The 20,367-nt window shown below is 36.1% G+C and overlaps 1 protein-coding gene across 13 annotated transcripts in view; it reads left to right on the top strand.

Moving 5' to 3' along the window:
- The window catches only part of LOC100678622 (dentin sialophosphoprotein), an 860,138-nt gene that overhangs the window by 771,183 nt on the left and 68,588 nt on the right, over positions 1 to 20,367 (top strand). For 10 of the 13 annotated variants that reach the window (XM_031933240.2, XM_032601286.1, XM_032601289.1 and 7 more), the window contains one exon: positions 330 to 533. The exons of 1 other annotated variant lie outside the window; for it this stretch is intronic. In XM_031933240.2, coding sequence (XP_031789100.1) covers positions 330 to 533 — 204 coding nt within the window. Of the gene's footprint in view, positions 1 to 329; positions 534 to 12,728; positions 13,059 to 20,367 lie in introns of those variants that run through there. 2 more of the 13 variants (XM_032601288.1, XM_031933263.2) reach the window with 2 other exon arrangements.

Here is a 20,367-nt window from a genome sequence, read left to right as displayed (position 1 = left end):
ATTGTTTAAATGATGATCATAAAAATGCTACTATTTCGATGGTAACACAAAAATAGGGCCTTTATCCAATTTACAGTGACTGAGAATTCAAAATTTTTTATTATAGTTAAAATGACGAATCAAATTGTCCGAAAGCGTGATATCTCAATTTTACGTAACGCAAATCACTAAATGAAGTAATATAATTTTGAGAAGTCAAAAAATCACATAAATATTATTACTAAGATAAGCCCCTTTTGCATTTTCCGAAGTTTTTTATCAAACAAATATTTTTTAATAATAAAATATTATTTAAAATATTTTTTTATAATAGAAAATTATTATTTCAGATCCATGAGTTGCCAACACCGACTTTTTCAAACAAAACACTAGAAGAACTGCGTATAGGAACTTTTGAAAATATTGAAACAGCAACTGAAGATACAAGCATAATTTTAGCTCTAAAAAAATTCGTAGAGAGAAGAGTATCAGCACTACCGATCGTGGATAACGACGGCAAACTAGTCAACATATATTCGAAATTTGATGTTATTGTGAGTTAAATATTATAAATAATTATAAGAGTACATATTTAGGCACGACCGCGGTACAGAAGTGCCTTACAGTTTTGTAAGCAAAAAAGGGCAAGATGCGGTATCTCACACAATTTTTGACTGATTGGGCCGAAATTTTAGGAGATGTTTCCTCTCATACAAACTAGTAAATGACTAACATAAACGTTAGATAGCGAGCGCAAAGCGCAAGCACCAGCTGCTGTGCTTTAAACACAAAATGCGATGCGATGCAATGCGGCAAGTCACCGCAGCCGTAAGGCTGCGTGTGGTGTACTAATTTCTTCTGGAGAAAGTTTTGTGAAGTAAATTTTACCTAAAGCATCAAGTGTCGCGGTAGCATCACGAAGGCGAGTTTGAGAAGCATACGAAGCCGGGGCGTCCGTGACACTATTTACTTCTATATTGGTATTCGGATTTTTTATGATACAGAAAAAAATGCTTATCGTTACTGTTCGTGAGTTTTTTGGCTTATCGGTATGTTTTCTGAGCTAAACTATGATTTCCAACAAAAATATTTGTAGAAAAGCCGTTTTGTTTCATAATAAGCGAGTTTATATATCACAAATTCTCAAAACAGTATCTCTACTTGTTTCACCAGTGTGGTAGGACCGTGAAGTTGGCCGCACAAGCTATTATGTGTAAAACAGTTGGGTATTGCTTTCCCACAGATTTCTATAAGCTGCGCAGAGTACATGAGTTTGCATTGTCTGCTTGAATTTAAGGTTATGTTTTTGAATAGCTGCTGCACTGTCGCTGCACAAATTTTCTGAGTGTTCGGGGTCACTGATTACGGGGCCCAGGAAGTGGATTTCGTGACTTTCCGTGCATACATGCAAATATCGTTTCAAGGGTCTTCGATGACGAGGCTGTCGAAATATATTGCGCACTGTAGATTTTTTTATCCACGTATCAATATCTGCCATGAATGCGGTTCTAGTGCAAAAATGTTCAAATCAGTTGTGTTTACTGTCCAGGTACATGCGGTCGACAATGTCACGATCGAGGTAGGGCTCTCCGTAGCTTTCATTGTCTAAGTGTTGAAACACTGGGGTCTGCTAGCGCAGCCCAGCGTTCTTAAATCTATGTTCGCGCGCCGTCACGCTCCAATGCATACACGGTGGCGGGCCGCCTCGGCTCAGGGCACCAGGCATCGAGATGCCAGGGATCCCGCGATCCCCTTTCCGTGTGAGCGCCACCGTGTGTTGGGACCCGACGGCGTGGGAGATGAGCTCGGCTAGCTATGAGGAAAGGGTGGAGTATCGAACAGGGTCGTGGGTCATAAAACTCATTAAGGCTTGCTGCGGATATTATATGTCGTATTTATTCTTCATTTTCCCTCTTAACAACCACGGCAACTTGTCGAAAACCTGCGGCCTCTACAGTCCAGAGGCACTACGCTGAACTAACTAAACTACTATGTGGCACGTCACGCCGCCGATCGAGGTCATCGTGAGTAAGAGCGAACTTCTGTAGAAACACGCGGCCCCGCAACGATTTTAATAATTCTAACCTCCTTCCGGGGAGATCACCCGCGCCCACCGAGCAATCGACGCCACCGCCACGCTCGTCAGCGCGCCGTCCGCCGACTTGTCGGTGCGGGCGAATTCCCGCCTCGCCTCTCTGATCGTCTACCGGCCCCGACGACTAGCGCATCGCGGCGTATTCTCGCGAGTTATGCGATTTCCCCGGCCCATCAGACGCTTATTTTTCCATATACCGAGTCGTGAAAAACCCGTACTACTATAATAACTCCCCGAAAACCACCTCACGAGGTGACGACCTCGACACGACCGCGCGACGACACACAACACTTGCCCGTCCTCTCCGCGCACACTCGTACATTCTGACAGCTACTTAACGGAACTTTAATAATAGCTAACTTACTTACTAACGGTAGCTCGGTAACACGCAGTAATCGGTAGCTGATAGGGATAGCGGGGGTGAGGAAACGATAGCGGGGAGGTACAATACGAGGTGAGAGCGATAGCGAGGAAATATGCACAATACATGGGTAACGATAGCGGGGAATTGTGCGAGAGCGAGCGCATGGAAAAGACAAAAGGTAGCTTGAGCGGAGGGTAACGATAGCGTGAAAGGAACGGTAGCGAGGAAAAACGAGAGCTTACAAAATTCGCAACAGGCGACGAGACCTCACGGCACTCAACTCGCCGCCCTTGCCACGACCGTCAAAGTGCATTGCGTCGCACTAACCGTGTCGCGACGCGTTCATCCGAGGCACAGCCGCACTAGTTTATTCGCACGCTAAGTACACTGTTACTTACTTGCTACGATAACGAGAGCGAAAGCGAGCTGCAATGGCGCGCGGGTACCGGGACAATCGAAAGCCTCGGTGAGCAGCGCAGGCGTCCTATCGGTAGCAGCGTTGCGGAGCGAAAGAGGCCAAGCTCTCCCGACGCGGCAACACGTGGCCGCGGGGCCAGCGCTGCGCGCGCTCCCCACGCGAACTACTCCCTCTTCTGTGCGCCTACTCGCGGCTCGACCTGCCACGTTGCGAGGTTGTCGTCGCCTCTCTATTGCGCGGCGCAAATTATCCACTTGTAACGTGCAGTCGAACTGCCACGTTACAGTGTAAAAAATGATTCTAGACATTAAAAGCTATGGAGCGTATCACCAAGACCCTGTCATCGGCGACCTTATGCACGTGGATACAATATATGAGAGATATCGATGAGTGGATATATTGTTCTAACAGCTTGAAACAAACTACCATGCGAAATTTCAGCCCTCTAAGTATGATAGTTTTTAATTGAAAGCAAAATCAAATCCTCAATGATTGTACGATTACTTTTTTCAATTTTTCTTATATAATATATATAATATATTTTTTTAATTATTAATTTTATAATAAAATGTAACAATGCATAAGAAATTGTAAGAAAAAGTAAAAGAATGTAAGCAGAAGTAAGAAAATAAAAAAGTCGCCATTTTCTTATATAATATTACGCTTACAGACAATTTTTTACATTTTGTTATACTTTTTTACGTATTGTTACATTTGTCATTTCAAAGAAGAGACCACATGAAATCGTGGTTCAATGGATTTGTAATAAATTGTAATAAAACGTAACAAAATGTAATAAAATGTAGCAAACTGTAATAAAACACAAAGAAGGTCCGAAATCCAACAAAAACGTACAAAATGGTACGATTTGTTACATTTTATTACACTTTATTACATTATTTATTTTCACTAGGGCATGCATGAATTATGTGTAAGGTTAGATTGCCATTCCTAAAATATTACCTTTTATTTTAAAATTTGTTGTAAAAAGTACTCAACATAATGTGGTCATATTATGTCAAAGTATACTGACATATTATGCTAGGAAAATATGGCCACTAGTTATCGGCAGGCCATATCTTATCGCGTATTGTCTACGAGGCTATGCACTACCTGAACCCCATCATTATGTATTTTATTTTTAGAACAAGTTTTAGGTATTTTAATAAGTTGCTCCAAAAGACATGAACTCTCTAAAAAAAAAACTTAACCAAGTAAAAAGGTTAGGCGCGTTTGATGTTTTGCGTATCATCATGCTTGTCAATAATTTTGTTTACAGTAAAATTACAGATTAAAAAACAACTGAGATCAATTATAAAAAGTCAAGTTTACAATCATATTATTTTATTTATAATACGGAAAACAAAAAATCATTAGGTTTAATTGAGGTCTGAAAGAAAAAGATATTTACTACGTAACTTGCTCTGCCCCTCACATTTTGTTCATGGTACATACTTGTTCACGGAGTGGTCTTATTGTAAGTGTACCTTTCTGCATATTTTATTTGTGTACATAAACATATAAAATTTTTATTTCAATAAAAGGGAATATTGTAAGTGTAAAAGTATGTATTTTGAACAAAGTGTGAGGGGCAGGGCAAGTTACGTAGTAAATATCTTTTGAGTTATTTGTAATTGATCAATATATTACTTAAGTTTAAATTACCAATCATTTGACTCAGACCTCAATTAAACATAATGATTTTTTGTTCTCCGTATTATAAATCAAATAATATGATTGTAAACTTGACTTTTTATAATTGATCTCAGTTGTTTTTTAATCTGTATTTAATAAACTAATAAAATCCGACTGACAATTATGTTGCCTTGGCTATTGTCTACTATTTTTTAAATGCTTTTAAATATTCCAAGATAATAATTGCCGTCTTATTATTATCAGAATACGGCGCCTTTTAATTTTTTGAGTTGGGGCAATTATAACTATCAAACACATAAAATGGGACTATGAAACAGTGAACTAAAACTGTTCCGCTTTTATCCTAATCATATAGCAGTAAATCAAAGTCATCAACGATAAATTTATTTATTTACTAATAAATAAAACTCCTATAAAATTAGGAATCCAAATCTTTCAAAATTCCATACCATCTTTTACATACTAGACTTGGCGCAGTGCGCTGCACGCACTGTAGTTTTTTTTTTTTGTTTATCCGGAGAGTTGGAGGAATGCATAATGCACCATGACAGGAGCCGTGCGAGACTCCCCGTGTGTGAGGCTCTCCTGGTTTGGGAAAACATCAGGCATACTCACTAAAACTCCCGCTCTCAGAAGGCCGCGAAAAAACCCCCCTGTAGTCGCTTTCGTATTCCTTCGGGGGGTCGCCTGTCTTAAGCTATTCTAGCCGACAACTAGTCTTACAAGCAACCGTCATTGTTCTTCGCGCGGAGGACCGTCTCCACGTACGCCGTTATCTCATCCCAATTCTGCTTACTATCAAGCATCGTTTCAGCTACAGTCTCGGGCGTGAACGCCCCTATCGTCAGCTCCAGTACTCTACGTTTCTCGGCCCAGCGGGGCAGTCAAAAGCGTGTGTCTCACGTTGTCCCGTTCGTCACCGCAGTACTTACACCCAGGTGATGCCACCCTGTTCATCGCGAACAGGTAGCTTCTAAAGTATCCGTGACCGGAGAGAAACTGGGTAAGGTAAAAGTTAACCTCCACCCACTTCCTGTCCACCCACGGGCATACATCTTTAATAAGGATCCTAGACCACCTAGCCTTTGGACATTCGGTCCACCTAGTCTGCCAATTGCGCATTGTTTTTTCTCTTTCTTCCGCGGCGATCGAGATGCTATTCGACGCTACGCGAGCCTCGTAGATCCGCTTGCGTTCAGTCGCAAGAAGATCCACGGGGATTACCCCCGCGATTACCATCGATGCCTCGGCCTCGACCGTCCGGTAGGAGCATGCTATTCTAAGGGCCCCCTTCGCTATACAGCCGTTATCTTGTTCCGATACTTATTCATACTCATCGCGTCGGCCCACACCTCTGCTCCGTATAATAGGATAGAGTTGGTGGTCGCCATGAGTAGCCGCCTGAATGTTGGCCTAGGCCCGCGCACGTTGGTCATGAGTTGGCTAAGCTGACCTATCCTAGTCATGGCTTTTTTACAGACGCGATTTAGATGTTTTCCGTAGTTCAGTTTCGTGTCCAGAGTTACCCCTAGATACTTTGCTGATGGTTTCGTCGTTATAGTCTCGCCGCCTACCTTCATCGGTATGATGGTAGGTATGCGCTTTCCTGTCAGGAGGACTATTTTGGTCTTATTAAGCGCTAAAGTCAAGCCGTGCTTCGACATCCACCATAGCACTCTGCTCATAATCGCGTTTAGTTTCGCTTGCGCGATGTCCACGTTACGTGCCGTTATAACCGCGGCTACGTCGTCTGCGTATCCCACAAGCATCACGCCTCCCGGCATTTCGAGTTTTAGAAGCCCGTCGTACAAGATGCCCCAGAAGTCCGGCCCTAAGATCGAACCCTGTGCTATTCCTGCAGTTATAGGTCTTCTTCTACGTCCCTGCTTCGTGTCATACTCTATAACCCGATGCCTCAGATAATCTTCCGTAAGACGCATAATGTATTGCGGCACACCGAAAGACTCTAAGGCATCATGTATGTCGGTCCACCTTGCTGAGTTGAACGCGTTTTTTATATCTAACGTTACCAAAACTACGATGTCTCTAGTCGCGAGTCTAACCTCTTCTACCCTCTTTACCGCGTCTGTTACCTCTCTGATGGCCCCTATGGTCGATCGTCCTTTTCTAAAGCCATACTGCTTATCAGATAGGTCTCCCGCTTCGCGTACGGCGCTAAGTATTCACGGTTTAATCAGCACTTCCTCCGTCTTTCCCATCGTATCCAATAGACTCAAAGGTCTATAAGAAGTGTCCGCGTCCGCTTCTTTTTTCGGTTTTTCGATAAGGACTAATCTTGCCCTTTTCCATCTCGAGCTGAATACACCCTGTATCAGGCACAGATTGTACATTTCCAGTAGCAGCTCCGGCCGTTGGATTGCGACGACTTTCAGCATTTCCGCCGGAATACCATCCAGTCCTGGTGCTCTACCGCTTTTCAGGGATGAGGTTGCCGCGATAAGCTCGCCCTCGGTGAAAGGGGGTATCTCGTCTATCGACACAGTCGTTCTTTCTGCCCTCGGTAATGGGGTGTGTGGGAAACAGCCCATCGATTACCTTTTCTATCACTTCTGCCTCCATGGGCTCCGTTTGTTTCATTTCGCCTATCTTTCGGGTAACGATCGCATATCCGTCGCCAAACGGATCTTTCTCCACTTCGTCGACAATCTTTACCCAACAGCGTCGCTTACTTTCCTTTATCGCGTCCCTCAGCCTTTTTCGCGCCCGGTCGTGTCTCTCGTACAAGTCCTGGGCTTCAGGCCTTTGTTTTTTCAGAGCTTTCTGAGCCTCCCTCCTAGCGTGAAAGCAATCTTTTCTGAGTTTTGCAATTTCCTCCGTCCACTAGTATACCGGGTGTCTTATATGGCCGCAAGACACTCTTGGCATAGCTGCGTCGCACAACTCCGTGACGAGACGTGTTGTACGTTCTACTAGTGCTTCGGCTTTTTCGCGTCCGCTCAGTTGCTGAGGGAGCCCAATTGATGGGAGCTCCGCCCTTTGTATCTCTTCAGCAAGTCTGTCCCGGTTCATGCGCCGGGTATTCCACCGTGGCGTCTACTTTTTTCTTTCTCTGGTCCTATTTCTGTGGTCATCCTGGATGTCAAAAAGTATATACTGGTGGTCACTTGCAGTATATTCCTCCATGACATGCCAATCCCTGATTTTGCGGATTGTCGTTTCGCTTGCGAAAGTTACATCCGGTATAGATTCCCCAAAACCTGGTCTGCGATAGGTAGTGGTGTTTCCCTCGTTTGCCACCACTAATCTTCATATATTTTAACAAATTTATTTTCCGCAAGAACGTCATTGTCTTCACTTTTGAATGGAATATGCAACAATACCATTTCTCTTATATAGTCATGGTATTCTTTACCAATATCATAGTTGCGGTATCTTATAACTTTTGGCTTTTTTCTTGTAATATACACCCCTTTGTTATTAATATAATAATTGGCAACGAACTGTGCTAAAGTGACGTTTTCGAGGTCGTTGGGCCTTTTTTCATATTTGTCAAACCAGTTTTTTTTCCATACATCTGTGCAATTATCATTCATAGCCTCTAATTCCTTAAGAGTTTTTCTTATTCGTTGTCGTTCAGTAGGATGAACAGTTGGTATATAAGCACTTAGCCATGTTCACGTAACAAAAACCAAGCAGCTTCTTGTGCCGACATCTCAACGAAATTGAGTACATCGACGCTCATTTTTCTCGTAATTTGTACAATATCGAATTCTGGATTTTCGTCCATTATCTGAATTATTTGACGTTGCAAATTACTGATTCCTCTATTATGTTTGTTCACGTACTCAACAACGTAAGCAGCACAAGCGTACTCATCTTGAATAATTTGAAAGTCCGTATTAGATTGCAGATGATGAAAAACGAATGGGTTGAATGGATTATGACATTTTTCTGATGGCATTCGGTGGTAAAAAAGTTTTGGTCGATTGATACCTGCACGAATGACGTTGTAATAATATTCATCAGAAGAAATGTTATTTTTTGTATAGAAATCTTCAAAATTTATATAGTCTATATTTTCCAAATTTGATCGTAGCATTTTGTAATATTGTTTATATTTTTTGAAATTTTCTTGTGAGAAATCTGGATCAGTAGATATCAATCTTATTGTTTTACGTGTTGGCATGAATGGAGCTCCAAATCTGCAATTATCCTTTTTATTTGGGTCCATTTTTTTTATAGCACGTGAAAGTGTGCTTGTGAGTCGGAAGTTTAATATTTCCGGATGCCTCTGAAGCAGATACGGAAACTAGTTCGTCAATCATCTGAATGACGTCTTCGTTGTTACTTTGTAGATCTGTAGGTGTGTTATCGAGCCATAAAAGAATATTAGCATGAGGGCTGCCTGGATGTTGAAATTCAATTCTTTTAAAATAATCGACGACTCTATATTTACCGAATGGGTTTCTCTTTTTTGCTTGCAAAACGGTCAATAAACAATTGACTAATTTATTGAAGTAAATTGCACATGTAACAGCGTCATCATTTACAAGTTTTGCTTTTTGTATGTAATTAGTATTTACTAAAAACTCATCTGAAATATTTTCTCCGTTATTTTTCAATTTATACAAAAGTTTTAGGAGATCATTCCAACCGGCTTCATTTGCACTCAATGTCATAAAAGCAGTTGGTGCTCCCCGTTGTCTGATCATTGCAAAAAGATTTTTTTGCGATCAGCCCAATACCAAGCTGAATTCGGTATGCAACGAAGGAAAGCAAGATTAGTTTCAATGCAATCGTGAATGAAACCTTCAGATTGTACCTGTTCTTTCGTAACATTAGTGTCCAAACCAACGTGTTTAAAAGCAATAGAAACACTATCTCTGACCCGTTGTCTCATTATTTTTGTGGCAATGTATAAAAGGTGTTCTGGATCTGCGCCTCGACAATCTGTACGACAGCGCTTGTAGCTTGCATAACTGAAGTTGCTGTAATACACTCTTTGTAAGTTCGAAATTGACCAATGTAAATCGTAGGAAATGAAAGCTCTTCTGCATGTTCATCAAATAAAATGCTGGTCGTTGCCTTTCACCAGGTGCCATATGCAAAAAGGCTATAGCCGGGTTACTATGGTGAAATGGCCCCCTTGGAAAATGTATATATGTTATATACCATTCGATGGGGGATAAAAAAAAAACTCCCATAGCCAAATTTTTAGCTCTCTGCCTAGTGCGCATGCGCAGTAACGTCGATAAACGTGTTTTTTTGATTTTATTTTTTTCTGAAGTCCCTATAGGATAAAAATTTTTTTAAAAATTCACATTGGTGTATTTTTATGTCATGAATAACTGCAATTTTTTTGGGATTACATAACCTCAAATATCGGATCTAAAAAAATTATTAAAGTTTTCAATCGATATTTTGACCCCCTTGTTTTTGAGGTGCAACTTTTTAAGTAGACTTTTTTTTGTGTACTTTTTCCCGTTCTTTACGATGGCACTAACGTTTTTTCCTTAAAAATCGTGGCACAACTCGATTTGAGCCAAAAACTGATTTTTTTGCCATTTTTTCACGTTTTTAGCTGGTTATGTTACAATTTAGTTACTAAAGTGACTCCTTTTGAGTAGTTTTGCATATCTTCCCATGAAAACATAATCAAATGAAATATTTTGTTCGCTCCAAGCCGTATTTTTTATATTATCTTACGTTTTCAATGATGGTCTTATCAGAATTGTGATATCACCTTATTATAAAACTGATGGCTAATGTTATGTTCTTTTTAAACGTTCTGTGATTGGTCGAAAGTATTGTCTCTGTCGCACTTTTTTGTTTATTGTTTATTTTTATTTATAATAAAAGGTTATGCTTGGCCGCGCGGTTGACGCGGCGGCTGCAATGCAGACGATCTGCGTAGTGAATGGTCAATCATAAAATTAAGAATTACCAGGAGCATAAACAAATAAAGTATTTTGATTTCTTAATTAATTAAACGATGCGCAAACCAATGGCCAACATTGTTTTTTTCAAAACTAATTTTTTTTTTTTCTTACAATTGTCTATATAAGGGAGAAAGTACAATACGTCCCGTCCCGTCCCGTACCGACCCCGGGACATACCGTCTGAAATAAGTCACTTTTATATTATTGGCTAATTCTGTTCGATAACCCAATCGACGGTACAGAATTAGCCAATCCCGTAAAAACAGCTTATTTCAGACGGTATGTCCCGAGGTCGGTACGGGACGACGGACTCAATTGTACTTTCTCCATAATATACTAATACAAGTGAATGGTGAAAACGCTGTTAGTATAAGTTTATAACTTTTAAAGTAAATTAAAATCTAGCAAATAAAAATTGTTTCGATTTTTCTTTTTACTATTTCGGCTTTTGACTGATAATTGATAGCAATACTAGAAAAAATAATAAAGTAGTTAAGTATTTATTTTCAAATACATTGGAGTTTGTTGGAACCGAAGGCTGACGCGACTACTTTAAATCTTTCTGCTGTTTACTTCAAAACTAACAATCTTGTATATTTAAAGTGAGTACTATATATTTTACATATCTTTTAAAAAAATGAAGATTTAACAAAGTTTTTCAAAAGTTTTGACATCACAGATTATATGCTTTGATATTAGGGTTATATGTATTTCTAATACATATTACACAATAAATTAATATTTTGTTAAATAACTTCTTTAAAATCAAAACCTATTATTAATATCTAAAATGTTATTTTTATGCCGACACTTTGAGTTTTGAAAAAAATACTGTAACCAACCTACTGATAAATAAAAAATCTCCCATGTATTTATAATAAATACACTTGTATTTTACCGGTATATGCAGAGTAAGACTTATTAATGGGTAGAAAAATAAAATTTTTATTATAAATTCTGTAGTATTAAGAGTAATTGTATCAAAAATAATGACAGATAATATAGTAATATAATAATAAGATATAATAATATAATAATATGATATAATAATATAATAATATAATATAATAATATAATAATGTAATAATAATAATAGATAATTATTAGACCTTTTTATACGCTAAATAAGAAAAACATGTTGTGTACGTTATTAAATTCTTGCATAAAATCAAAAGTTTAAACCTACATTAAATTATAAACTGTTTTAGTACTCGCATAAAGATCCGATCTTATCCTAAAACAAAAATAGCAATCAGATTTTAAATCAATAAGCTAACAAAAAAGTAATTAATAAAAATGAATTTTCAATCCTATAGATATAGATATACGTACAATGCATGTAAGGGGAACGAGTCTTTATCTATTTAACTTAACCAATTTAGGCTAATCACATAAAGTAAAATGAGAAATTAGTTAAACATAAAGTTGTTGAAACTATTAACTAAATAAAATTAAGAAGGAAAAACATTTGAATAAAATATGACAATAAACTTTTGCTAGAAACGGATTTGACGATTGATGAGTTGCATGTTTTGATGTAATGCGGTATATTAATTATACAAGTATGATTAAATTGATAAAATATAGAAAGTCTTGAACAATAATTAATTTGTTTATGTATAAAATACTGTCAAATTAATAAAAAATGCACATAAATATCTGCATATGACTATATATGATGTGATTTTTACTATAGTTAATTATTATGAGATGAGAAAAAATATTTGGTTTTACATAAAAATAATACATGAGAAATAATAAAAATGAAAAATAGAACTAATAGGATGCGAACTTATTAATTGTCAATTAACTTTTAAGTTAAAAAAATGTAAAATGAATAAAGTAAACACAAGCTAACCTATGCTTTAAACACATACGTATATGAAACATCATTAAAAACAACATTATTTATTTATTTTAAAATACACTATTATTCATGTCTAGATACAAGAACATATTTTTACAAAAAAACAAATTGAATATAATAATTTCATAGGTTTGTTGATTTTATAAAATCACTAGGTGCAAGCACTTCAATACAGTTTTTATGACAAAAAAAAATTATTTGCTTAAAAAACTTATAAATGAAATACAACTTATTTCACTTTTACTAGTCAATATTATTTTTTTACTTTTCATGTAAAGCTACTGAGAAAACTGGATTATACAAGAACTTAGATTATAATATTTTTGTAATATTTATTATTCATTCTAGTTTTTAATTTAAAAAAAGGCAAACAATTTTTTTAGATTTTTAAAAACTAACTAACAGCATTTTTAAATGTATTGTAAAATATTTATATTTTATTATTTCAGAAGTGATCTTCTTGTCTAATGGTTAAATAAATATGGCATCTAATAGTAATGAAGAGTCAGATAACATCAGGAAACGCGATGATCGAAGATGTGCCATGTGTAATATTTATATTAGAAAATCAATTGGTCGAGAAAAGGAAATCAAATCTGAAGTTGAAATCGAATATGCTAAACAATTATCAAATAAAGATATTTACATCCATGATGTAATTTGTGATTCTTGTAGAAAGCGATTAGCCAAATACATATCAAGCTCTAAACCTAAAAAGGTTAATGTTCCAGCAACTGCTTCGTCTCAAGATTCAAATGTTTCTGAATCATTTTCTCAGCTAACTGTCACTTCATCATCTCAGGAAAGTACACAATCATCTGTATACACAATAAAGGAACAAAAAGTACGAGCAACCACGGAATTACTTATTCAAAGGACGATTGCGGCACATAAATATTGCTTTGTTTGTGGGTACCAAAAACAGACTAATAATATATTAGTTCCTTTAGAGGCCCGAATTCAAGTTTATAGTAAAATGAATGTTTTTATTCCACATGGCAATAGATGCTGTTGCACACATTTAATTAAAAAAAGATTTTATGAAGATGAACTAAATAAAATTAATATTTTTTCCACTACAAGTACGGTATATATTGATGAATTACTACAATTTTTGAGTCAATTATCAATGAAAGCAGACGAAACTTTATTAGATACAGTAGCTGAATTTTCCATGCCTGAAAAAAATTTGAAAGTTTTTACGGGATTAACGTGGGAAAATATTAATTATCTTAAAGATCAACTCACTTCTCTGAAGAATTCCTGTGTAAGGACAGCGACACAAGCCATTGTCGTATTTTTATTCAAAATGCGCTCTGGGAATTCTAACTCGCTCATCTCTACAATATTTGACATTGAAAGCGAATAACAAGTATCTCGTTTTTGTCAATCAGTATTATTATCTTTCGAAAAAGATTTACTACCAAAACACTTTGGATTAGAAAATGTAGACAGAAATGAATTGATTGAAAATCAAACTTCTAATATGGCAAAGAAATTACATCCTGGTAAACAACTTATTTTGATTGCTGATGGTACTTATATAAGGCATGAAAAAAGCTCTAATAACGAGTACCAAAGAAAATCTTATTCAGGCCAAAAAAAAGTTCCTCTGACTAAACCATTTACTATATGTACTACTAATGGTTATGTTGTTGACCAGTTAGGTCCATATCTTGCAAATAAAAATGATGCTATAATACTGATTGAAATATTGGAAGAGAAGCAGAATATTTTACAGAAACTTCTTCGCCAAGGGGACATTTTTTTACTGGATAGAGGTTTCAGGGACATTAAACAAAAATTAGAAAATATGGGTTATATTGTTTTGATGCCTGCACTCAAAGGTTCAAAATCTCAACTTTCTACGCAAGAATCAAATGAAACAAGATTCACGACAAAACTGCGATGGGTTGTTGAAGCAGTGCACGGAGTTCAAAAGAAAAAATATAGGTTATTAGATCACAAACTTGATAATAAAATGGTGAAAAATACTGGATCTTATTGTAAAATGTCTTGCTACTTAAATAACTTGTTTGGCAAACGCCTAGATTCTGATGAAGACATGCAAGATGAAATATTTAGTGCTATGCAATCTAGAAAAAATGTTGAAAATACATTAGCAGTTTTAGTAGCAGACAAAAGATGGAGTCGTCGGAAACTACCATTTAAAATAATAACTTCGGATGATTTACCAGACTTTCCTGAATTAACAATAAAAGATTTGAAAATTCTGTTTACAGGAACATATCAGCTTAAACAGACAATATCTTACTTAGCGGAAATGCTTGACGCAGATAATAATTTGAAGATTGGATATTCAAAAGAGACTAACAATATTCTCAAACTTGAAGTTCAATCCAGACATATTAACAGAAAACAATACAAATGTTTCGTTGAGTATAAACCAAATGGTATTGGTTATTCTAGCATCTTAAGACACTGTTGTGATTGTGCTAACGGTAACCGTACTATAGGATGTTGTGCGCATATTGCTGCTATAATCTATTATCTTTCACATGGAAGATATTTATCAAAAATCATACGACCAGCTGAAATTCTGTCTAAAATGTTTCTTAATGATCAAATTGAAGTGTGTATTGATGAAGATAGTGACAATGATGAGTGAATCATTTTTCTATTGTGAACATTCGTTATTTTTAAAAAGCTACTTGTATACGTTCCATAATTTATTTTAAATAGCCTATGAAGATAATAAATTATACTTTGTACGAATTGAACATACTTAACTTCAATTCCTTTTTACCTGATAATTATTACTGTCAATAGATTTTGAATAATCAATTAAGTAGAGGCAGATAAGCCAAATATGGCCTTTTTAAGACCACAAGACGCCAAAAGTACCCTCAAACGATCGATTTCAAGGCTATGTTTAGCTAAAAACAGGCTTTTTTGCGTCAAAACCCTTGCATTATGACATTTTTAGGTTAGTTTTGGGTTACATGGTACCAAAAATGGCCTTTTTCGGCGTTAAATCACTCAAATGAGGGCATTTTTAGGTTAAAGAGAAAAGCAGACACTGACAGAGGCGATATTCTTTTTATATATAGAAAGAGAAACCCTTTATTACCTCAAATTCTGATAAGACCATCATTGAAAACGTAAGATAATATAAAAAATACGGCTTGGAGCGAACAAAATATTTCATTTGATTATGTTTTCATGGGAAGATATGCAAAACTACTCAAAAGGAGTCACTTTAGTAACTAAATTGTAACATAACCAGCTAAAAACGTGAAAAAATGGCAAAAAAATCAGTTTTTGGCTCAAATCGAGTTGTGCCACGATTTTTAAGGAAAAAACGTTAGTGCCATCGTAAAGAACGGGAAAAAGTACACAAAAAAAGTCTACTTAAAAAGTTGCACCTCAAAAACAAGGGGGTCAAAATATCGATTGAAAACTTTAATAATTTTTTTAGATCCGATATTTGAGGTTATGTAATCCCAAAAAAATTGCAGTTATTCATGACATAAAAATACACCAATGTGAATTTTTAAAAAAATTTTTATCCTATAGGGACTTCAGAAAAAAATAAAATCAAAAAAACACGTTTATCGACGTTACTGCGCATGCGCACTAGACAGAGAGCTAAAAATTTGGCTATGGGAGTTTTTTTTATCCCCCATCGAATGGTATATAACATATATACATTTTCCAAGGGGGCCATTTCACCATAGTAACCCGGCTATAGCCTTTATCGTCAAATCACCTCATAATTTCTTGTTGTTCTTTGACTTCATCGTACATCAAAGTTTGTTGTTGCGCCGTGACGTTATCTTCTATTAGTATATGTTCACTGACATCATCAATCGCGATTTCAGGAGCAGGTTGACGAAAAAAATCTTCGTTGATGGTTATATTGTAATGAACATAAAGCGGTGTAGTTATCAAGTATTGTAACCATTCTCTAACATTTTTTTTTTGTTAATAAGGCCGTGAACATAACTAGTTTTATGGGTCAATTTTTTTTTATATGCACATAAAAGTAATGGTCATCGTCAATATTTCTAGGTAAGTTAGTGACCATAGTATTAACGTCAACAGGAACATTAATTATTTGTCCATAAATACCGTAATGGCCATGGACATGCCGTAGTCGTCGTATTTGCATGAAGGGTATTCTTGGTGAAATTAGTTGCTGAGAAACAATATCTAACTTTGGTAAATGAGCAGGTATGGTCGGGTATGAAAAACCGTTATATGTTGACAATATTGGTATTTTCTTTTTGTCCAACGCTGATTTACAAGTAGAGCACACCTTTACCGTATTACCTGTCTGGTAAAGCGAAATAAAAAAAATATAAAATCAATCATCATAAATGTTTGAATAGCAATTAAAAATAAAAAGGAACTTCGTTCCAATATTCTGTGCTAAATACATTACCGGCAAGATCTTTTCCAAAATATCATTGTATATTTCAGAAGTTGTTTTTAAATGGTTGTTCCACCACAGCCTGTCACATACAACACACGATATTCCAAATGTATTTTTTGTAAAAATTTTATAAAAATATAGATGTCCTTGTGCATGTTTATAATAATTTATATAACTCTGAATCGAAAGATCAGGAATTGCAGAAATATCATTTTCATGTGCTTCATGGCAAACTTCATCACTCATGTCATTCCCATGGTTTTCACAGTAGACACTAGCATTTATTATATTCTGTGTAATAACATCTTGTACTGTGATATATGGCGTAAAATGTAAATTTTGTAGATATAGGTGCATAAAATTTAGTGAGTCAGTAACGTTATAGTGGCAAAAAGTTCATGTTTCAGTGTTAATTCTAATGCCAGTATATTGCAGATGAACGCATATGTTTTGATTATAAACTCTCGAAAAAAGGTATAAGCAATCCATGTCTCCATATTCAGTATCGCTATGCAATATCTGGCTTGTGAAAAGAGGGTCTCCACAAGATTGCAAAAATGGTGATTCTCTTAGTTGTCGTCGCAGGTCCGTAGGTGAAATGTGTAGATCAAGAATCTTTATTAGAGAGTGAAAGAGACAGTTTCCTGGAGGCATCATTGGAATGTCTGTGTAATTATACAAGTTTGCTTGCGGCTGTGCACAAATATTACGTTGTTGGTACAATCTAAAAGGGCCTGTATATGAAGATGTAGATAATATTTGTCTCGTTTCTTGTTGACCGCATGCAGCATCATTACTTCTGTTGAAATCGTTATTGATAAATGACAAAAATTATTTAGAAGCAGTTGAAATAATATTAATAATGTATACTGCGTATTAAAGGTTACCTTGACAAATTATTTGTGTTTGCAACTGTTGTAGAGTCGGTATGGTTTTTATTCAAATTCTGTTGAGATAATAAATGTTGTAGATTTTGTGTCTCCATTGCAGGTGTACATGGTATTACGTTGGCTAGTTTTTTGTTTTATTTTATCTTGATATCTTTTATTCCTTTCTTTTCTTAATTGTAATTGTTGAGTACTTGTGTTATGTACAGTGGATTGATTTTTGATTTTATTGATTTTATAATTTCTTTCTTTTCTAAATGTAGAAAATGTTTTAAAATGTTAAATACAATTGCGAAATAGTGAAAATAAAGTAGATATAGACGACGTCTAAAGAATACATTACTTTGATGAAACATTTGTCTGTGTAATTGTTGAAGAATGTACTTGTCTGCTTTCTTCATTAGAATTTTGTTCAGATAATAAAGTTTTCTGTATTTTACATCTGTCTCGATAAGCTTTAGCATTTTGTCGATTACGCTGCCTAATTTTATCTTGTTCACTCTCATTATTTTTTTTTATCGAGATACCTTTTATTTCTGCGTTTTCTTGATCGTTTTTTCTTTTCGGATGTACTGCAAAATATTTTGTTTAAAATAGTTATATAATAGTTAAATGTATTGTTTTGACCGAGCTCTGAACATTTTATCATAAAAACCCGGACGCTCCTCGAAAATGTTATGATTGGGTTCAGGTAATGAGAATGACAACACGTATTTATAGAAAAGCACACTTAAACTCAGACTCTTTAATCAAACGTAAACACAACTGGTCTGAACAGCTGTTAGAATGAGACAAACATAAACAGTGGTTCGCGGTGTCGTTGATCTTTTTTCGCGCGATTCTCGGCGTTCGAATGACGTTTATGTATTTATATAAAATACGAAGAAAATACGGAAAAAAATACGAAAAGAAATAACCTATATTTAAGTTATACTTATATGTATCCATATAAAATACGAAAGCATAACCTGTGTATTTAAATACTTATATGTATGTATATAAGTATACGAAAACATAACCTGTGTATTTAAGTAATACGTATATGTATATGTATGCATATAAAATACAAAAACATAACCTGTAATATCGTTAGTTAGTATAATTCGTGTACTTACGCAGCATTGGTTGGTTCATAATTTTCTGATAGAACTAAAACTTTTTTTGGAATAATTTTTTCATCGTCGGTGGATACTAGTGATATCCATTATTTAACTGTGTATTTCACTGTTTACACTTGTTGCTTTTATGTAGCAGACAATATGAAACTGAAGAAAACGCGTATATGCGAATATGCGAGAGAGAGAGAGAGAGAGAGAGAGAGAGAGAGAGAGAGAGAGACCAAGAACTGCGCAGATTCCGTAAACAATACACTGCGCATCAGAATCGTAACCGACGACAAGCCGAGACCGCGTGTGCTACTGTATCTATATCGTTCTTGCTTAGAAATAGAAAGAACGAGAGAGAGAGAGAGAGAGAGAGAGAGAGAGAGAGAGAGAGAGGGTGAGAGAGAGAATGTGCTGCTGTATCCCACTCTGACGCTAGCCCGGCCCCTTTCCCTCCCTACTCTTTCTCTCGCTCTCTCCGTTTCTTACGCGCTACGGTATCCAGCTCTGCTCGACTTCCCCCTCTCTCAAAGCGTCTAGTGACGAGCGTCTTAAAATTTCCCAGTTCGCTTCAGCCGCGGAACCTCCATAAAAGAGCTTCGCTCTAAAAACTACTCACGCCGCACGATGGGGACTTTTTTGAGCAGTGGCACTTTTTTATCGCTGCAACATTGTTTTCTGCACCTCACAAAATTTTCTTCCCTATATATATATATATATATATATATATATATATATATATATATATTCCGATCAATAAATGCGAAATCATGGACGTAATCGATATTTGATTTACTGCCGCAAGAGTGCAACACCATCGCAACTCAAACCACTTGAGAAACGGTTGGCAGTACTGTTTTGGCCGAAGCTCACGCCCAATCTGGTGTCTCTTCAACGCGTGCGATTTGAATCTCGAAGAGCGGGAAATTCAAATTGTTGTCGTACCAAGTTGTCTAGTCTTCTATTTATTTTATGTACCTCGTTTATTTATTTATTGCTTGAAGTACCTTTGTTCTTTCTACGTTTAGTCTGTTATTTATTTATTATTGTATTTACTGTATTTACTGTATTTATTTATTTATTTATTTACTAAAATGGCTCGAGACTCGTGCGAAAAATGCAAAAAGATTATTTGCGTAGGCGCTATAATGCGTCATTGCAAAATTTGTTCTGCAACTTTCCACAATACATGCATGAATTGGCATGTTACAGACAAAGGCAACTACATATGTCAAGCATGTAAAACTAAAAAAACACAACTCGATGAAAACACAACGGACGACTGATCCGAAATTAGAAGTAGCCAAAGATAAAGATAAAGATAACAAAATAAAAAATAAAAAGACTGATATAAATAATACTGTAAATAATACTGATGGTGAGAATAGTATTGACAACAGTAATACTGATGTAAACAATACTGATGATGACAATGTAAGCGCTGCTAATGCATATGATAATACCAGTAATAATACTAAAGATAATAATGATAAGGATAGGTCCGAGTTTTCGAATAACGACATTACAAATGTCAACGTTTCTCAAAAAGAAGATTTGTCTGCTACGACGCCGGCCGTCCCTACTGATAAAGCTGGAGCTGGGAAGCGCACCCAAACCACTTCTCTGGTGGATATGAGTGCGCTTCACTATTGTTCACTGCCGTCATCCATGCTTGACCTATTCAGCAATCAATTTGACCTCC

Source organism: Nasonia vitripennis (assembly GCF_009193385.2).
Source record: "Nasonia vitripennis strain AsymCx chromosome 1 unlocalized genomic scaffold, Nvit_psr_1.1 chr1_random0004, whole genome shotgun sequence".
Classification (NCBI taxonomy): Eukaryota; Metazoa; Arthropoda; class Insecta; order Hymenoptera; family Pteromalidae; genus Nasonia; species Nasonia vitripennis.
The sequence above is the reverse complement of the archived record's forward strand: the minus strand, read 5'-3'. Positions and strand labels throughout refer to the sequence as shown.